Genomic DNA, 15,251 nt, shown 5'->3' with positions numbered 1-15,251 from the left:
TTCTATTACACATCACTTACTTAGATTCAGATTGGTCAAATTTGCAGATTATACCAAATTAGGAGGGTCCGTAAAATTAAAGAGGCCAGCCCAGAAATGACAGAATGAGCTAAACAAAATTTGAGTAGCAGATTAAATTTAATGCAGCCAAGTATAAGTTGTTGCCTTTTTCTTTCTCTTATCAAGAGGTCCTGGGGCCGAAATTCAGGCATGCCAGAAACCTGGCGCACCTACGATTTCTTACCTGTTTTACCGCTGCAAGGCAAGAGGTCGCCTCCTGATTGATATTCAGGTCTTTGTTGTTTTTTTTCGACAAGACCGGAAGTCGGTCATAATGGGGGCAGAAGTGCTGTAAGTGGTTTCCTTTAGGTAGTTTCGATGCACCTCCACGTTACAATAGTTCTAGACCTGGGAGTGATTACTGAACAGATGAATGACAACTACCTTGGTCTCAACCGTCAATGCTTTATTAAAGCTACCTCAACACAGCAAAACAACACAGTAAACACAGTGACGATGTAGTACAATCCAATACCCTGGCGTGTCTAAACTGCGAACTACCCAACGTCTAAACCCTCTGCTTGGATCCACAGTGTACCACCGAATCTGTACCAACCGGCTGGGCATACCCCAATGGTCCTCGCAGCAAAACCCTCCCACTAAAACCCTCCTAAGGCTTGGTTGGGAGAACACACGACACTTCCTCACACAGTGGCTGTGATCTTAAAGATGCGTGGGCAGGGATGATGCTCACCGATTCGTTGGCTTACTCGCTGCTTCTCCTGGTGAAAACGTGTCTCTACTGGTTCCGTACTATCTATGGTTTCTTCTCTCCGTCCCAGATGGAGTACTCGGTCCTTGTAGAGGTGAAGCAAGCGAGAGCAAAGTGCCAGCTGGGGATTAATCTTGCCAACGTTCTTTCCATCCCGCCCCCCCTTCCCAACCACTGCTGACCTTTTGGATTCAGCCACTGGATCAACAATCACTCCCTCTCTCTGCATCTCCTTCCAGAATACCTGTTCACTTGCGATTGAGGCCCTTGCCATTCATGACCATATTGTGGAATATTGCATTGACATTATGGTCTTGATGGAAACTGAAACCTCCCTCCCTGGCTGTATTTCCACCCCCTGTCCTGCCTAAACCACTGCAGTGGCGGTGTGGCCCATATCACCAATGGTAAGGACACCAATCAAGTAAACTGCTCTATTCTGGATGGTGTCAAGTTTCTTGTGCATTGTTGCAGCTGCATCCATACAGGTGAATGGTTAGTTTTCCATCACACTCCTGATTTGAGTCTTGAAGATGGTGGAATGGCTTTGAGGAGTCAGGAGATGGGCCACTCAAAGCAAATCTCTGCCATGCTCTTGTTGCCATGGTGATGATATGGCTGGTCCAGTTAAGCTGCTGGTCAATAGTGATCCCCAAGATGTTGATGGTTGTGAATTTAACGATGATGGTGCCGTTGAATATCAAAGGGAGATGGGTAGGCTTTCTCCTGTGCCCTAAATGTATTGTGTACAACATTTAAAGCTAAATAAATTTTAAAGTTTAAAATGAAATATTGCACCTTTTGATCCTGATTAGGAATGAATTCACAGCATGAGAGGTAAACTCTTGATTAAATAATATCCTTAAAGTTACAGCCCACTAAATGCATAGAGTTAGTTCTGGATGGATTTAGCAATCAGGCTGTCTCAGTATCCATTGTACAATTGTAAAGACTCTGCGTTATAGAGGCTGGTACAGCATTGCTCACTGAACTTCAAACTGTTAATGTACTTTTTAATGACAACAAAGACTCCTCAGATTTTCTATCTGTTGATTGTGAATGGGCGGTGAGCTAGTGTTGGCAATCCCGTTGAATGTCAAGGTGAGGTGGTTAGATTCTCTCTTATTAGAGATGGTCATGCATGGCACTTAGGTGACAAGTAACATTCACGCCACATATCAGTCCCAGTCTGAATGTTGTCCAGGTCTTGCTGATTGCGGGCACGGACTACTTCCTTATCTGAGGAGTTGCAAATGGAACTGAACACTGTGCAATCATCAGTGAACATCCCCACTTCTGACCTTATGATGGAGGGAAGGTCATTGATGAAGCAGCTGAAGATGGTTGGGCTTAGGACACTGCCCTGAGGAACTCCTGCAGCGATGTCCTGGGGCTGAGATGATTCACCTCTTAACAACTACAAGCATCTTCATTTATGCTAGGTATGATTCCAGCCAGTGGAGAATTTTCCCCCGATTCCCATTGACTTCAATTTTACTAAGGCTCCTTGATGCCACACTTGGTCAAATGCTGCCTTGATGTTAAGGGCAGTTATCCTCACCTCTCCTCTCAAATTCAACTCTTTTGTCCATGTTTGCACTAAGGCTCTAATAAGGTCTGGAGCCAAGTGGTCCTGGCGGAATCCAAACTGAGCATTGGTGAGCAGGTTATTGGTGAGTAAGTACCGCTTCATAGCACTGTTGACGACGCCTTCCATCAATTTGCTGATAATTGAGTCGGCTGATGGGGCGATAATTGGCTGGACGTTTTGTACGTAACTCAAGGATTATATCCATACTGATGCTTCTTGCAGGCATTTTGTGAATGGTAGGGGAAACTTAGTGCAGTAACTCGAGGATGAGCACGTCAATGCAGTACCGAGAGAGTGCGGCATTGTTGGAAGTAGTCTTTCAGATGGGATATTAAACCAAGGCTCCAACTGTATGTTCAGGTGAACTTAAAAGATCTTGTGTCATTATTTGAAGAGTAGGGAGCTGTTCTGGCTGACATTTATCCCTCAACCAACACACAGATCATTTATTACATTTGGTGCTTGTGTAAACCTGCTGTTTGCGAACTAGTTGCCATATCTGCCTACATAACAACAGTAACTGTAATTCAAAAATAATGAACTGAATCTGAGGCACAGGAGACAAACTGAGGATATGATATGGTGTTATTTAAATGCAAGTTCATTCTTTATTCTTTCTTAATGTAGTTATCACAATTTATGATTTATAGCTATTACAACTAAACATAATTTAACTGATCAATATTAATTTAAAAAATGACCTTTTTGATATAGAAAAGAACCTGACATTATACTTATTGAATAATAATTACAAGGTAGTTATATTGAATTTGATAGGACAATATCAAAACTTTTACATTTCAATTAGACATTACTCCAACTTACTGTCCAATGTGGACGCAGTTTATATTATTATTTTTTCTATTGTGTCAAGCGTTGACTGTTTTTATAGCAATAGCAGTGTTATAAACAAAGTATGATTAGAAATGTTGGCACAGCAAGTGTGTATTACATGGAAATATATATTATAGATTGTGGATTTGGCTTGGCGATGTATAGCTTTGAGTTTTAAGGGTCTATGACTGAGGACTGGGCTGGGTATCCAGATGGGGCAGAATGTGCAATATTGGAATAAAATACTAGATTGGAGTTGGATCATAAGGACAGAAGAGGAGTAAGAATATATGTTGAGTGACATGGGATAATGCTGTGGTGTTCGGCCAAATGGAATGTGAGAAGAAAATCTGAGAGTGGGACTGGGATGGGAGCAAGAGGCCGTTTGTGATGGTGCTGGGGTAGCAGATCTAATGGATAAGGGGGAAAAATGAACTTGGGATTGGAATAGGCCCGAGTGGTAGGGCCTTTTGTAGTCAGAATGAAAAAAGATACAGACTGGGAATTGGATAGGCCTAAAATATAGGGATCTGATGCAGCAGGAAGAAAAACAACATATAGTAAGGCTGGAAATTGATTAGTTGAGGATGTGATGTGGCTGCAGCACGGTAAGAATAAGAACCGTGGTTGTCAAGTTTGAACGTGGGGTACGAGAAGGACAGGAAGCAGGGCTGGGAAATCAATACTTGGGCTGTGTATGGGGCAAAGTGAGTGGAGCTGGCAAAAAATCTCATAGCAAGACTAGGGAGGTGATAAAAGTGCCAAACACTGTTTTAGAATTTATGACAGACACTAAATTTATTCGAACGATGGGGGAATTTATTTGTGGTTGCAGTAAAGCAGTATGACACGACAATTAAGAAGGATGGTATTAAGACTCATAGCATTACTGCTGCCCGAAGAAGGAAAATATTATTTTTTTTAAAAAGAGGGATGGGTCTGGAAAACAAGACATAGGCTTTAATGGAAATAGCCCTTTGCCTGGTGGGACATCTGATAATGCAGCCAGAACATTTTATAGTGGGTCAGTAACAGGGCCATGGTGTGCCATTGGGGAGGCAAGGAATTGAGTGTGGCACTTGGAAAATTTGAACAGACAGGAGCAGGATTGGAGCATGGAGTGGGAGGTCAGAAGATTGGGAAGCTTTTAAAAGCCAGCAAAAAATGTCTAAGAAAGGGAAGATAGACTATGAAAGTAACTAGCAAAGAAACATAGAAAATAGGTGCAGGAGTAGGCCATTCGGCCCTTTGAGCCTGCACCACCATTCAATAAGATCATGGCTGATCATTCACCTCAGTACCCATTTCCTGCTTTCCCTCCATACCCCTTGATCCATTTAAAAGTAAGGGCCATATCTAACTCCCTCTTGAATATATCCAATGAACTGGCATCAACAACTCTCTGTGGTAGAGAATTCCACAGGTTAAGTGAAGAAGTTTCTCCTCATCTCAGTCCTAAATGGCTTACCCCTTAACCTTAGACTGTGTCCCCTGATTCTGGACTCCCCCAACATCGGGAACATTCTTCCTGCATCTAACCTGTCCAGTCCTGTCAGAATTTTCTATGTTTCTATGAGATCACCTCTCAGCCTTCTAAACTCCAGTGAATACAGGCCCAGTCGATCCAATCTCTCCTCATATGTCAGTCCTGCCATCCCGGGAATCAGTCTGGTGAACCTTCGCTGCATGAAATATAAAAACAGATAGCAAGAGTTTCTATAGATATATAAAAAGGAAGAGTGGCTAAAGTAAATGTTGGTCCCTTAGACGACGAGACCAGGGAATTAGTAATGGGAACATGGAGATGACAGAAACTCCGAACAAATATTTTGTATCAGTCTTTACGGTAAAGGATACAAACAATATCCCAAGAGTGGATAGTCAAGAAGCTATGGGGGGGGAGGGGGGGGGGCAGGGGGGGGGTCAGGGGCCGGGGAGGGGGGCCGGTGTAAGAACTTAACACAATCACAATCACTGAGGAGGTGGTACTCAGTAAGATAATGGGTCTAAAGGCAGATAAATCCCCTGAACCTGATGGCTTGCATCCTAGGGTCTTAAGAGACATAGCGGCAAGGATAGTACATGCATTGGTTGTAATTTATCAAAATTCCCTGGATTCTGTGGAGGTCCCAGCAGATTGGAAAATTGCAAATATAACGTCCCTATTTAAAAAAGGAGGCAGACAAAAAGCAGGAAACTATAGACCAGTTGGTCTAACATCTGTGATTGAGAAAATGTTGGAGTCCATTATTAAAGAAGCAGTAGCAGGATATTTGGAAAAGCATAATTCGGTCAGGCAGAGTCAGCATGGAATATGAAGGGGAAGTCATGTTTGACAAATTTTCTGGAATTCTTGAAGGATATAACGAACAGGGTGGATAAAGGGGAACCAATGGATGTGCTGTATTTGGACTTCCAGAAGGCATTTGACAAGGTGCCACATAAAAGGTTACTGCACAAGATAAAAGTTCACGGGGTTGGGGGTAATATATTAGCATGGATAGAGGATTGGCTAACTAACAGAAAACAGAGAGTCGGGATAAATGGTTCATTCTCGAGTTGTCAGTCAGTAACTAGTGGGGTGCCGCAGGGATCAGTGCTGGGACCCCAGCTATTTACAATACATATTAACGACTTGGAAGAAGGGACCGAATGTAACGTAACCAAGTTTGCTGATGAAACAAAGATGGAAGGAAAAGCAATGTGTGAGGAGGACACAAAAAAATCTGCAAAAGGACATAGACTAAGTGAGTGGGCAAAAATTTGGCAGATGGAGTATAATGGAAAATGTGAGGTCATGCACTTTGGCAGAAAAAAATCAAAGAGCAAGTTATTATTTAGATGGCGAAAAATTGCAAAGTGCTGCGGTACAGCAGGACCTGGGGGTACTTGTGCATGAAACACAAAAGGTTAGTATGCAGGTATAGCAAGTAATCAGGAAGGCCAATGGAATCTTGGCCTTTATTGCAAAGGGGATGGAGTATAAAAGCAGGGAAGTCTTGCTACAGTTATACAGATTATTGATGAGGCCACACCTGGAATACTGTGTATAGTTTTGGTTTCCATATTTATGAAAGGATATACTTGTTTTGGATTTATCGGCCTTCAGTCCCATCAGTTTCCACTAATAGAGGAGACTAGAACTAGGAGTCATAATCTTAGAATAAGGGGCCGCCCATTTAAAACTGAGATGAGGAAGAATTTCTTCTCTCAGAGGGTTGTAATTCTGTGGAATTCGCTGCCTCAGAGAGCTGTGGAAACTGGAACATTGAATAAATTTAAGACAGAGATAGACAGCTTCTTAACCGATAAGGGATTAAGGGGTTATGGGGAATGGCAGAGAAGTGGACCTGAGTCCATGATCAGATCAGCCATGATCGTATTAAATGGCGGAGCAGGCTCAAGGGGCTGTATGGCCAACACCTGCTCCTATTTCTTATGTTCTTATGGAGTCAGTGCTAGAAGTCTACAGAGTATAAAAAATGTAGGCGAAAAATCAGAAATTCAAATAAAAATTGTCAGAAATTTGAAAAATTATGTGGGAAGAAAAAGCACAGAAATGTTGTTTAACTGGTGAACTTACATGAAATTCGTAGGCATAGGTTTAGGAAGGAGACAGCACATTCAAACCTGTGGTCATTAAAAGGTAATTGGCTCAGAGATGAACAGAGGAACTGCTACATACCATTTTCTGGAGGAAGTCTAAGAAATATCATGATAACCATTATTTATATAGGTAAATAAGGAACTTCCATGATTACTGTTGACATAAAGTAATGAAACAAAGCATTATTCAAAAGTTGTGACAACAGAAAATGAGGTATTCGGGACAGGAAATGTGCATATGCAAGATTTTTAACGTATTGATTTTTTCAAAGCTTCGGATATGCACATTCCAATGGAGTCTATGGATTTTCACCAAACCTTCTTCAGTCACAGGTAGCTCGTTGTTGAAAGTCATTTGTCCAGTTGAATCTTAAATTTTCCAATATCCTGTTGTTACAGTGTAGGTCAGCAACTGTCTATAAAGAGACAACAATTAGAGCCAATTATTATGATTCACTCAATGAACGCAAGGTTGATTTTACATTCACAAAACAGTAACTTTCTGTTATGTAGTGTAGATAATAATAATCATCATCATCATCATCATAGGCAGTCCCTCGAAGCAAGGATGACTTGCTTCCACACCAAAAAGGGATGAGTTCAATGAAGGACCTAATATTTCAGATCCCGGACTACGTATTGAAGGGTGGAAGACGCCTGTGCTTGGATTTTTTTAACGTGTGGTGGCCGTTGCACCCCAGCCACCACACGGGCTTGACAGAGTTAGGTCTTGGTCCAGTGGCAAGGATTACCCAAAACTAACTGGAGACAAGCTCTTTTGCACAGAAAGGGCGCACACACATATCAGTGTGGGCTGGCCCGTGCTGCCCCTGGACCCTCACCTCTTCTGGGCCCCAGATTCACGCCTCTCTTGGGCTCCGGTCACTTCCCTTGACAGACTCTTGCCGCTCCTTCGCCCCTCCTGCTGTGCCTGCTCGCACTGCAATCAGCGACCTGGCTTCGTAGCCGTTGCCCTCCTGCAGTAGCATGCGCTACTCCCTGCAGTGGTGTGCTACCACACGCTGCTCCCTCCAATGGCCCCGGCCTGCTGATGGTATTGCAGACCGGGACCGCGCCGATTTTCGGGCCGGGCCACCGCACGCTGCTCCCTCCAATGGCTGGCAGGCTGTCAGTAGGCCAGGGCCATTGGAGGGAGCAGCATGCGCCAGCCCGGCCCGGAAATCGGCACAGTCCCGGCCTGTAGTATAGAATACTGCTAGTGGCAAGCTAGTTAAGTAGATGTAAACATTTAATTCGTGGTAATGAGACTTATTAATAGTGAAATAGTGAATACCATTGGCAGACAATGTTGGTAGGAGCATCCAGCCTGAAAGTGGTGTGTGCAGGCAACAATTTTTTTTAAACCATAAGTATGATGAAAACACACTACTTGAGTCCTTCCCAATTTCATTTGTGTGGAAGAGGAGGTCGCTTTTTAAAACAAAAAGAGTACAAGTATTGATAAAGATAGAATCATTCAGTCCACTGTGCCTGTGCTGGACATTTGGGCCTACGATTGGCCTCCTTAGCGCTTCCCATTATCGCCTCCAGGGAGGCGAAACAGGGCGCTAACCGGATTCCAACCGGGCGCAACGATAACATCGACTCTCGCCAGCAGGAGGTTTGCGGTGGCTGTGCGGCGTTGCGCCACAATCTCCTTCGCCCAGAGATAGTGACGTCATCACCATTCGCATCGCCCCGGTAACACTCCAGTCCCAAACTTGGGCTCCACCCCCTGCAGCATCACTGGGCGAAAACACCTGGGCAGTTGCAGGAGGCGTCCATTGGGAGGCCGGGCGTTTGACTAAAGACGAGGTGGCAATGATTAAAGACAAGGTGGCCGAGGTAAATAAACAAAAAAATTACTTTCTTTCAGATTTCTGGACGGTCTTCTTTGACACTCTGCTTGAGTGCATCAGGCTAGATCGGGCGGAATTGTGGCTGCTAAGCCTGCAGTGATGGCCCTTCCCTTTAAGGGAGGGAAAGAGCCTTTCATTGTGGCAGTGCAGCACGGCCCAGTGTGCAGCCCTGCTTCACTCACCGCCTTGCCTGCTGCCGACTGCACTCCAGGAAGGAAGTGGAGCGTCTGATTTAGTGCCCGAATTTTTTTAAAGTACAAAAAGATTAGCGGCTGCCACTAATCTTTTCTACTTTTAAAAGTTAGCACTCCAAACGGGCGCTCTCAAATTTCTCCCCCTTAAAAGAGCTATGAAATTAGTGCAATTCCCCAGCTCTTTTCCCATAGCCCTGCAAATTTTCCTCTTCAAGTAGTGATCCATATCCCTTTTGAAAGTTATTATTGAATCTACTTCCACCTCGCTTTCAGGCAGTGCATTCCAGATGATAACTCGTTGTGTAACAAAAATTCTCCTCATCTCACCTCTTTTTTTGCCAATTACCTTAAATCTGTGTCCTCTGGTTACTGACCCTTTTGCCACTGGAAAATATTTCTCCTTATTTCCATTTCAGATTTCCAGCATCCACAGTGTTTTGCGTTTGTTTTTCTCTTTATCAAAACGCTTCAGAATTTTGAACACCTCTATTAAATCTCCCCTTCACCTTCCCTGATCTAAGGAGAACAACCCCAGGTTCTCTAGTCTCTCCACGTAGCTGAAGTCCCTCATCCTTGGTACCATTCTAGTAAATCTGCTCTGTACTCTCTTCAAGTCCTGGACATCCTTCCTAAAGTGTAGTGCCCAGAATTGAACACAATACTCCACCTGGGACCTAACCAGTGATTTTATAAAAGTTTAGTATAACTTCCTTGCTTTTGTACTCTATGCCTCTGTTTATAAAGCCAAGGATCCCATATGCTTGTTTAACAGCTTTCTCAACTTGTCCGTCACCGTCAAAGATTTGTGTATGTACACCCCCAGGTCTCAGCTCCTGCACCCACTTTAAAATTGTACCAACCTTTTAAGTACCTCCCTTTTACCTAATTTTATGGTAACCAATTTTGTATGTTATGTATGTCTTTTTAATTAACTTACAATTTTTTCCTGTTGATCAGGTTGGCTCTGCTCTGCAAATCTTGATATTTACCTGATCAATTAGCATAAACACATAAGCACATTGGCAAGTTTTGCACAATTTCTATAAACGTATTTTAATTGATTAAAAATTATTCTCCTCCTTTTCTGTTCTGCAAACCATGCATTATATTCCACATCAATGCTGATCTGTGGACTGAAAATAACTTGAGTCAATTTTCCATCAATATACTGCGCGATAGAGAAGTACCGAACAGAAGCATGAACCATAAGAAAAAAAACCTAACCTTGGAGTTTTTGAACTTCCCTTAAAATATCTTCATATACTCGAGCAAACAACTCCTCTGGGGGTTTTGTTCCATCCAAGAAAACTGAGGCAAAAAACACATTTGGATCATTTGATGCTCTCAGTAATTTTCTAAAGTCAAACATTGTAATTTTTGTCAGCATTATCTCACAGTTAAAAATGTACAAAATACCATAAATGCCAAGAACATTGAAAATGGCAGGTGTTAAAACATGAATTAACCACCTAGGTATAAACAGATTTTCATCGCACCTCTCGATTTATTAAAAACATATTACACAACAGTGGTTTATACACAAAAAAGATTGTATAGTTTCTGTTCATGGTAACATTTACAGCTGTGGATAGAATTTGGATGGCCTAAAATCACTCTTTATTATGCTCAGCTCATACATTAGAAGTTAAAATATGGAGACATATGTACCAATTTCTGAACATTAATTTGATTTTTTTTAAATTATTTACAAAATTCTGGTTAGCAGCACTAGTATTTAGAAATTATAATTTACAACATTCTGGCATTAAATTGTTATTCACAGGCTGATTAGGACAGAAAACAATTACAAATGAAAACAAAAGTGAAAACGGTTACTTATGTTGGCTACTTTCTCTTCCATTTCTTTTCTGGTTTTGAGGTGCATTGGCCACACGTGTCCATCAAAGTTTCCAGGTGGATCAGGGGGGTTATAGACCCTTGAACTAAAGTAAAGAGATTCTTTCATAGCTTTAGATAATTTGATAATAATGATGTGGTTAAAAATATTTTAAATCATTCCTTACCATCTTCGTCTCTTGCATTCTTCATATGGAATGGAGAGATAATAGCGTTGATTAAAAGCATCATTTAGAGGCCTGGAAACATATGTAGGTATGAAAAGCACTATATACAGCATTATGAATTCAATCATAGGTATCAGCTCACTCAAATCATAATTAACCTGCGACTGAGGGCAGGATTCACAAAGTTCCTCTTCAAATGTCTTGTTCTAAATTAGTTTGAATGGGAACTGGTGGAAGTCCATCACAAGCCAAACACTCTCCTGCATTAAGCCTTCATTTATTTTTGTGCCTCAGCAGTTGGCAACGGCAACGTATATTGAACTTCACACTGCTGTGGCACAAGCAATCCCATATTCCATGCAAAGCTGTAACCTTGACACCAATCAGTCCAATAATTTCCTAATCTATAGTTTCTGCGCAATAGTTTAATAAAAATATAATACAAAATAATTAGCATATTGCGTTAACTGAGTTTTTCAAAGATACAGGAAACATACTTATAATTGTAAATGAGGAAACCTTCTACTATTAGGATATAGAGGCCTTTGTTCTCTGATAAAGCTGGAGCTGCTTGTTCAGTTTGTGCAGCATCCATGTTCTTCATCCAGGCATAAACTGTATTCATCATTGCTTCCATATCCAGAGCTGTGATGACTAAAAGTCATTAATGAAATAATTACTGTCAGGTGAGAATCTAATGCTCTTAAAAGAAACATACGCGTTAACGTAATAAAATATAAATGTAACAATATAAATGCAAGTCTTTCTTTTTCTGTCTTTTATAGTATAGTCAGCAAAGCTCCTCTTCATCTCTCTGTGGAAGCTCACTGGTTTGAGTTCCAAGGCTATCACTTGGTTTGGAGCATCGATGGAGACAAGAGTTTAGTCCAGTCTTACTTAGTAACAAAATGAGTGTCACATCCTGGTGGAACATTTCAGGTCTGTGGGGGTGGGGGAAATCAGAGGGGTAGGAGAGATTGAAGAAGGGAAGATACTGCATGAGTTTCTCCTGGTGATTAGTTGAGAATACATCACAGATACAAGGAGAGGTAAAGAAATTAAACATTTCAATGCTAAGACAATTTTTTTTTGCATCTGCCAACATCTTTTACAGTATCTGTCAACATTTGTTACTTGTTCCTATAGGTTCCTGTAAGGTTGAAACATAGAAAGAGAGATCCTAGAACAGTTTCAGTTAGGCCATATCAGTCTAAAAAAACCTCTATTCCTTTGAATTAAAAATTCTGACCACCATGTTGTGCTTGTTGCTGTTCTGTCTTTAATACCCTTATTGTTGCATCTGTAAGCACTCTAGTAATGACTCTACGAGGTAAGGTATTGCACTTGAACTGTTGTGACCTTAGTCCATTTATTGCAGCTCCTGAATGAGGTTACAGTAAGGTGAGCTCCCTTTTATACTTGGTTACCTGCAGTGTGCAGGTGACCTCTAGTTCTCCACCAGTTGCACCCTCTGGTGGTAGAGGCATATTGTATACAGTGTAAAGATACATTCATTGGTCTTATGTAACTGTACATTGAGTGTACAGGGTATATACATACACAACACTTATGAATGACTCCACGAGGTCTAGTATTGTACTTGAGCTGTTGTGACCTTAGTCCCATTTATCGTAACTCCAGAGTGAGGCACAAGCATGCAGGGCAGCCTTTTATACTGGGCCTTGCACACCTTTGCAGGTGACCTTTAGGTCTCCCACCGCAGTGCCCTCTGGTGGCACACCTTATGTGACTATACAGTTAGTATACATGGTCTACATACATGACATTTGCATAAAAAAATCTTTGCCTGAGATGTGACAAATCTTACCATCAAACTGCTGAAACCCATCTTCTCCAATCTCTACCTCACCAGCAGGCTGGATGAAAACAAACAAACATAAAAGCATAATTAGATGTAAATTCACTCCAAAATATGGTTCCTGGTTCACAGTTTAAAAGATTAGTCTCAATTTTTGGCATACATGATTATAAGATTTGAAGCTTGGAGCTGTGGAAAGTGTAGGGATAGTGGTATGCTGGCGCCATGTTTTCAGTGTACAGAAGTGAAGAGAGACCTAATAGTTAAATGGTAAATGGAGCTGAGTGAGAATTATTGCAACAAGCAAAGGAGATGAAAAATTTTTTTTTAATTGTGAAAGATTGAGAAGCGCTATGAGTAGTGTGCGTGATGAGAGTAAGCCACAAAGTGTTCCTGGGGATTTAATTAGGCAACTTGAAGCCTCAAAATAGGTATTTTAAGGCTTACGGTAATAAATAGTCTTTCAGAGAAAGATGTAAAAAGCAGTTATTGTTAACAAAAAAAAATTAAAAAGCAACTAAATTGAATTTAGAAAGGAGGATAGTTGAACTTGATCAATTGTAATGAGAAAGCATTTTTTTTGTTTATATTAGTTCAGAGGTTGATTAGAGAACAAAAAGGATGGTTGCAGGATGACTCAATCAGAATTATAGATGACTCCAAGAGCATGACAGTAGATTTGAACAAATACTTTGGCCCTGATAATGCATAGGATGGTGAGTTTGGCATTATGCCTTCTGGTGCCCTCCAATGCTGACCCCACGGGAGTTTGCAGGTCAGTGGGTCAGCACCTAATTTACATCCAAAACTACACTGAGTTCCAAATGAAGCTGTAACTACCAACACAGGGAGTCCATGCTCCTGGCTCCACTCTCTGAAGCCTTTGTAAGGGGTGTGTGGAGGGTTTGGGAAATGGTGACAACCTGATGCAATTGGACCCCTGCCATTTTCTGAGGGGTTCTGCCAGTTTTCTGCCATAACTCTTAGAAGGGACCAGCAGAACCTCATGAATTTTCAGGGCCTTTGTATCTGTTTTTAACTGAAAGAGGATTGGATCTGCCCCTGTCTAGCAGATGAAATGAAAACTCAAATGCGTCATTTAAACATATCAAGGGAAATGGTGTGGGCTAAATTAAAGAGGCTCAAAGCAGAAAAATCACCAAGGCCAGATTTAATTTATCCAAGGGTACTGAAGGAAATAGCTGAGGTGATTAGCGATGCCGCAGTAAACAGCCATAGAGATAGGCGTCATGCCTTGGGTTGGATTCAGTGCAAAGGCCCAGACCTTATTAAGGGCATTAATAACATACAAGTGGATAGATTGTTTGAGTTGATGGGATCAAGTAGAACTCGGGACCGTCCATTTAAATTGAGAAAGTAGGGAGTAAGTTTGGAAGTTTTATTTTTCTCAACAACTTATACAGCGTCTTTAAAGTAGTAAAACGTCCCAAGGCGCTTCACAGGAGCATTGTCAAACAAAGTTTGACACTGAGCCACTTAAGGAGATATTAGAGCAGCTGATCAAAAACTTGGACAAAGAGATAGGTTTTAAGAAATGTCTGAAAGAAGGAAAGAGAGGTTTAGGGAGGGGTTTGGGAAGGGAATTCCAGAGCTTAGGGCCATGGCAGCTGAAGGCATGGTCACCGATGATTGAGCGACGATAATCAAGAATGCTCACGAGGGCAGAATTAGAGGAGCACAGATATCTCAGAGGGTTGTAGTGCTGGAGGAGATTATAGAAGTAGGGAGGGGCGAGGCCTTTGAGGGATTTGAAAACAAGGATGAGAATTTTAAAATCGAGGCGTTGCTTAACCGGGAGCCAATATAGTTCAACAAGCACAGGGGTGATGGGTGAACAGGACTTGGTGCGAGTTAGGGTATGGGCAGCAGAGTTTTGGATGACCTCAATTAGAGGATAAATGGCTTATGGAACAGCAGCCAAAGGTGCGTTTTGTCTGATTATTCTTCTGTGAAACGCCTTGGAATGTTTTTCTAGTTGGAGGTGCTATATAAATGGAAATTGTTGTTATTGAATGACTCCTTGCAATCTTTCAAAAAGCCATTAGAAGCATTTTTGCAAAAAGTGGCAGAAGGGTGAGAGAGATGGATGAATTTGGGTGATAACTATTTTGTTTGGGGCTTGGCTGATTGCCTTATAGATTTTGAGAAGAACTTTTGTTGGCTATCGTGGCTGCAGTTCTTGAACCACTGCAGTCCATGGTGAAGGTACTCCGACAGTGCTGTTAGGGAGTGAGTTCCAGGATTTTGACCCAGGGATGAAGGAACGGCGATATATTTCCAAATCAGGAAGGTGTGAGACCAGGAGGGGAACTTGCAGGTGATGTTGTTCCCATGCGCCTACTGCCCTTGTCCTTCTAGGTGGTAGACCATCAGCAGGCCGGGGCCATTAGAGGGAGCAGCGTGCGGCGGCCCGGCCCGGAAATCGGCACAGTTCCGGCCTACAAGACCATCAGCAGGCCGAGGCCATTAGAGGGAGCAGCTTGCGGTGGCATGCCACCTCAGGGAGCGGCGCGTGTTGCTGCAGGAGGGTG

At 42.1% G+C, this 15,251-nt stretch overlaps 1 protein-coding gene across 4 annotated transcripts in view; it reads right to left on the bottom strand.

Annotated features, from left to right (window-relative positions):
- Positions 1-3,069: 3,069 nt before the first annotated feature.
- The window catches only part of LOC139265645 (nicotinamide riboside kinase 1-like), a 97,995-nt gene continuing 85,813 nt past the window's right edge, over positions 3,070-15,251 (bottom strand). For 2 of the 4 annotated variants that reach the window (XM_070882823.1, XM_070882832.1), the window contains exons 4-10: positions 12,709-12,757; positions 11,378-11,534; positions 10,881-10,952; positions 10,693-10,799; positions 10,081-10,164; positions 9,794-9,845; positions 3,070-7,219 (exon numbers count right to left, since the gene is read on the bottom strand). In XM_070882823.1, the coding sequence (XP_070738924.1) occupies positions 7,174-7,219; positions 9,794-9,845; positions 10,081-10,164; positions 10,693-10,799; positions 10,881-10,952; positions 11,378-11,534; positions 12,709-12,757 (567 nt within the window). In that variant the 3' untranslated portion in view covers positions 3,070-7,173. The other 2 variants (XM_070882851.1, XM_070882841.1) reach the window with 2 other exon arrangements.

The sequence above is a fragment of the Pristiophorus japonicus genome, chromosome 1 (genome assembly GCF_044704955.1).
Source record: "Pristiophorus japonicus isolate sPriJap1 chromosome 1, sPriJap1.hap1, whole genome shotgun sequence".
NCBI lineage: Eukaryota > Metazoa > Chordata > Chondrichthyes > Pristiophoridae > Pristiophorus > Pristiophorus japonicus.
This window is presented reverse-complemented; position numbering and strand designations above follow the sequence as displayed.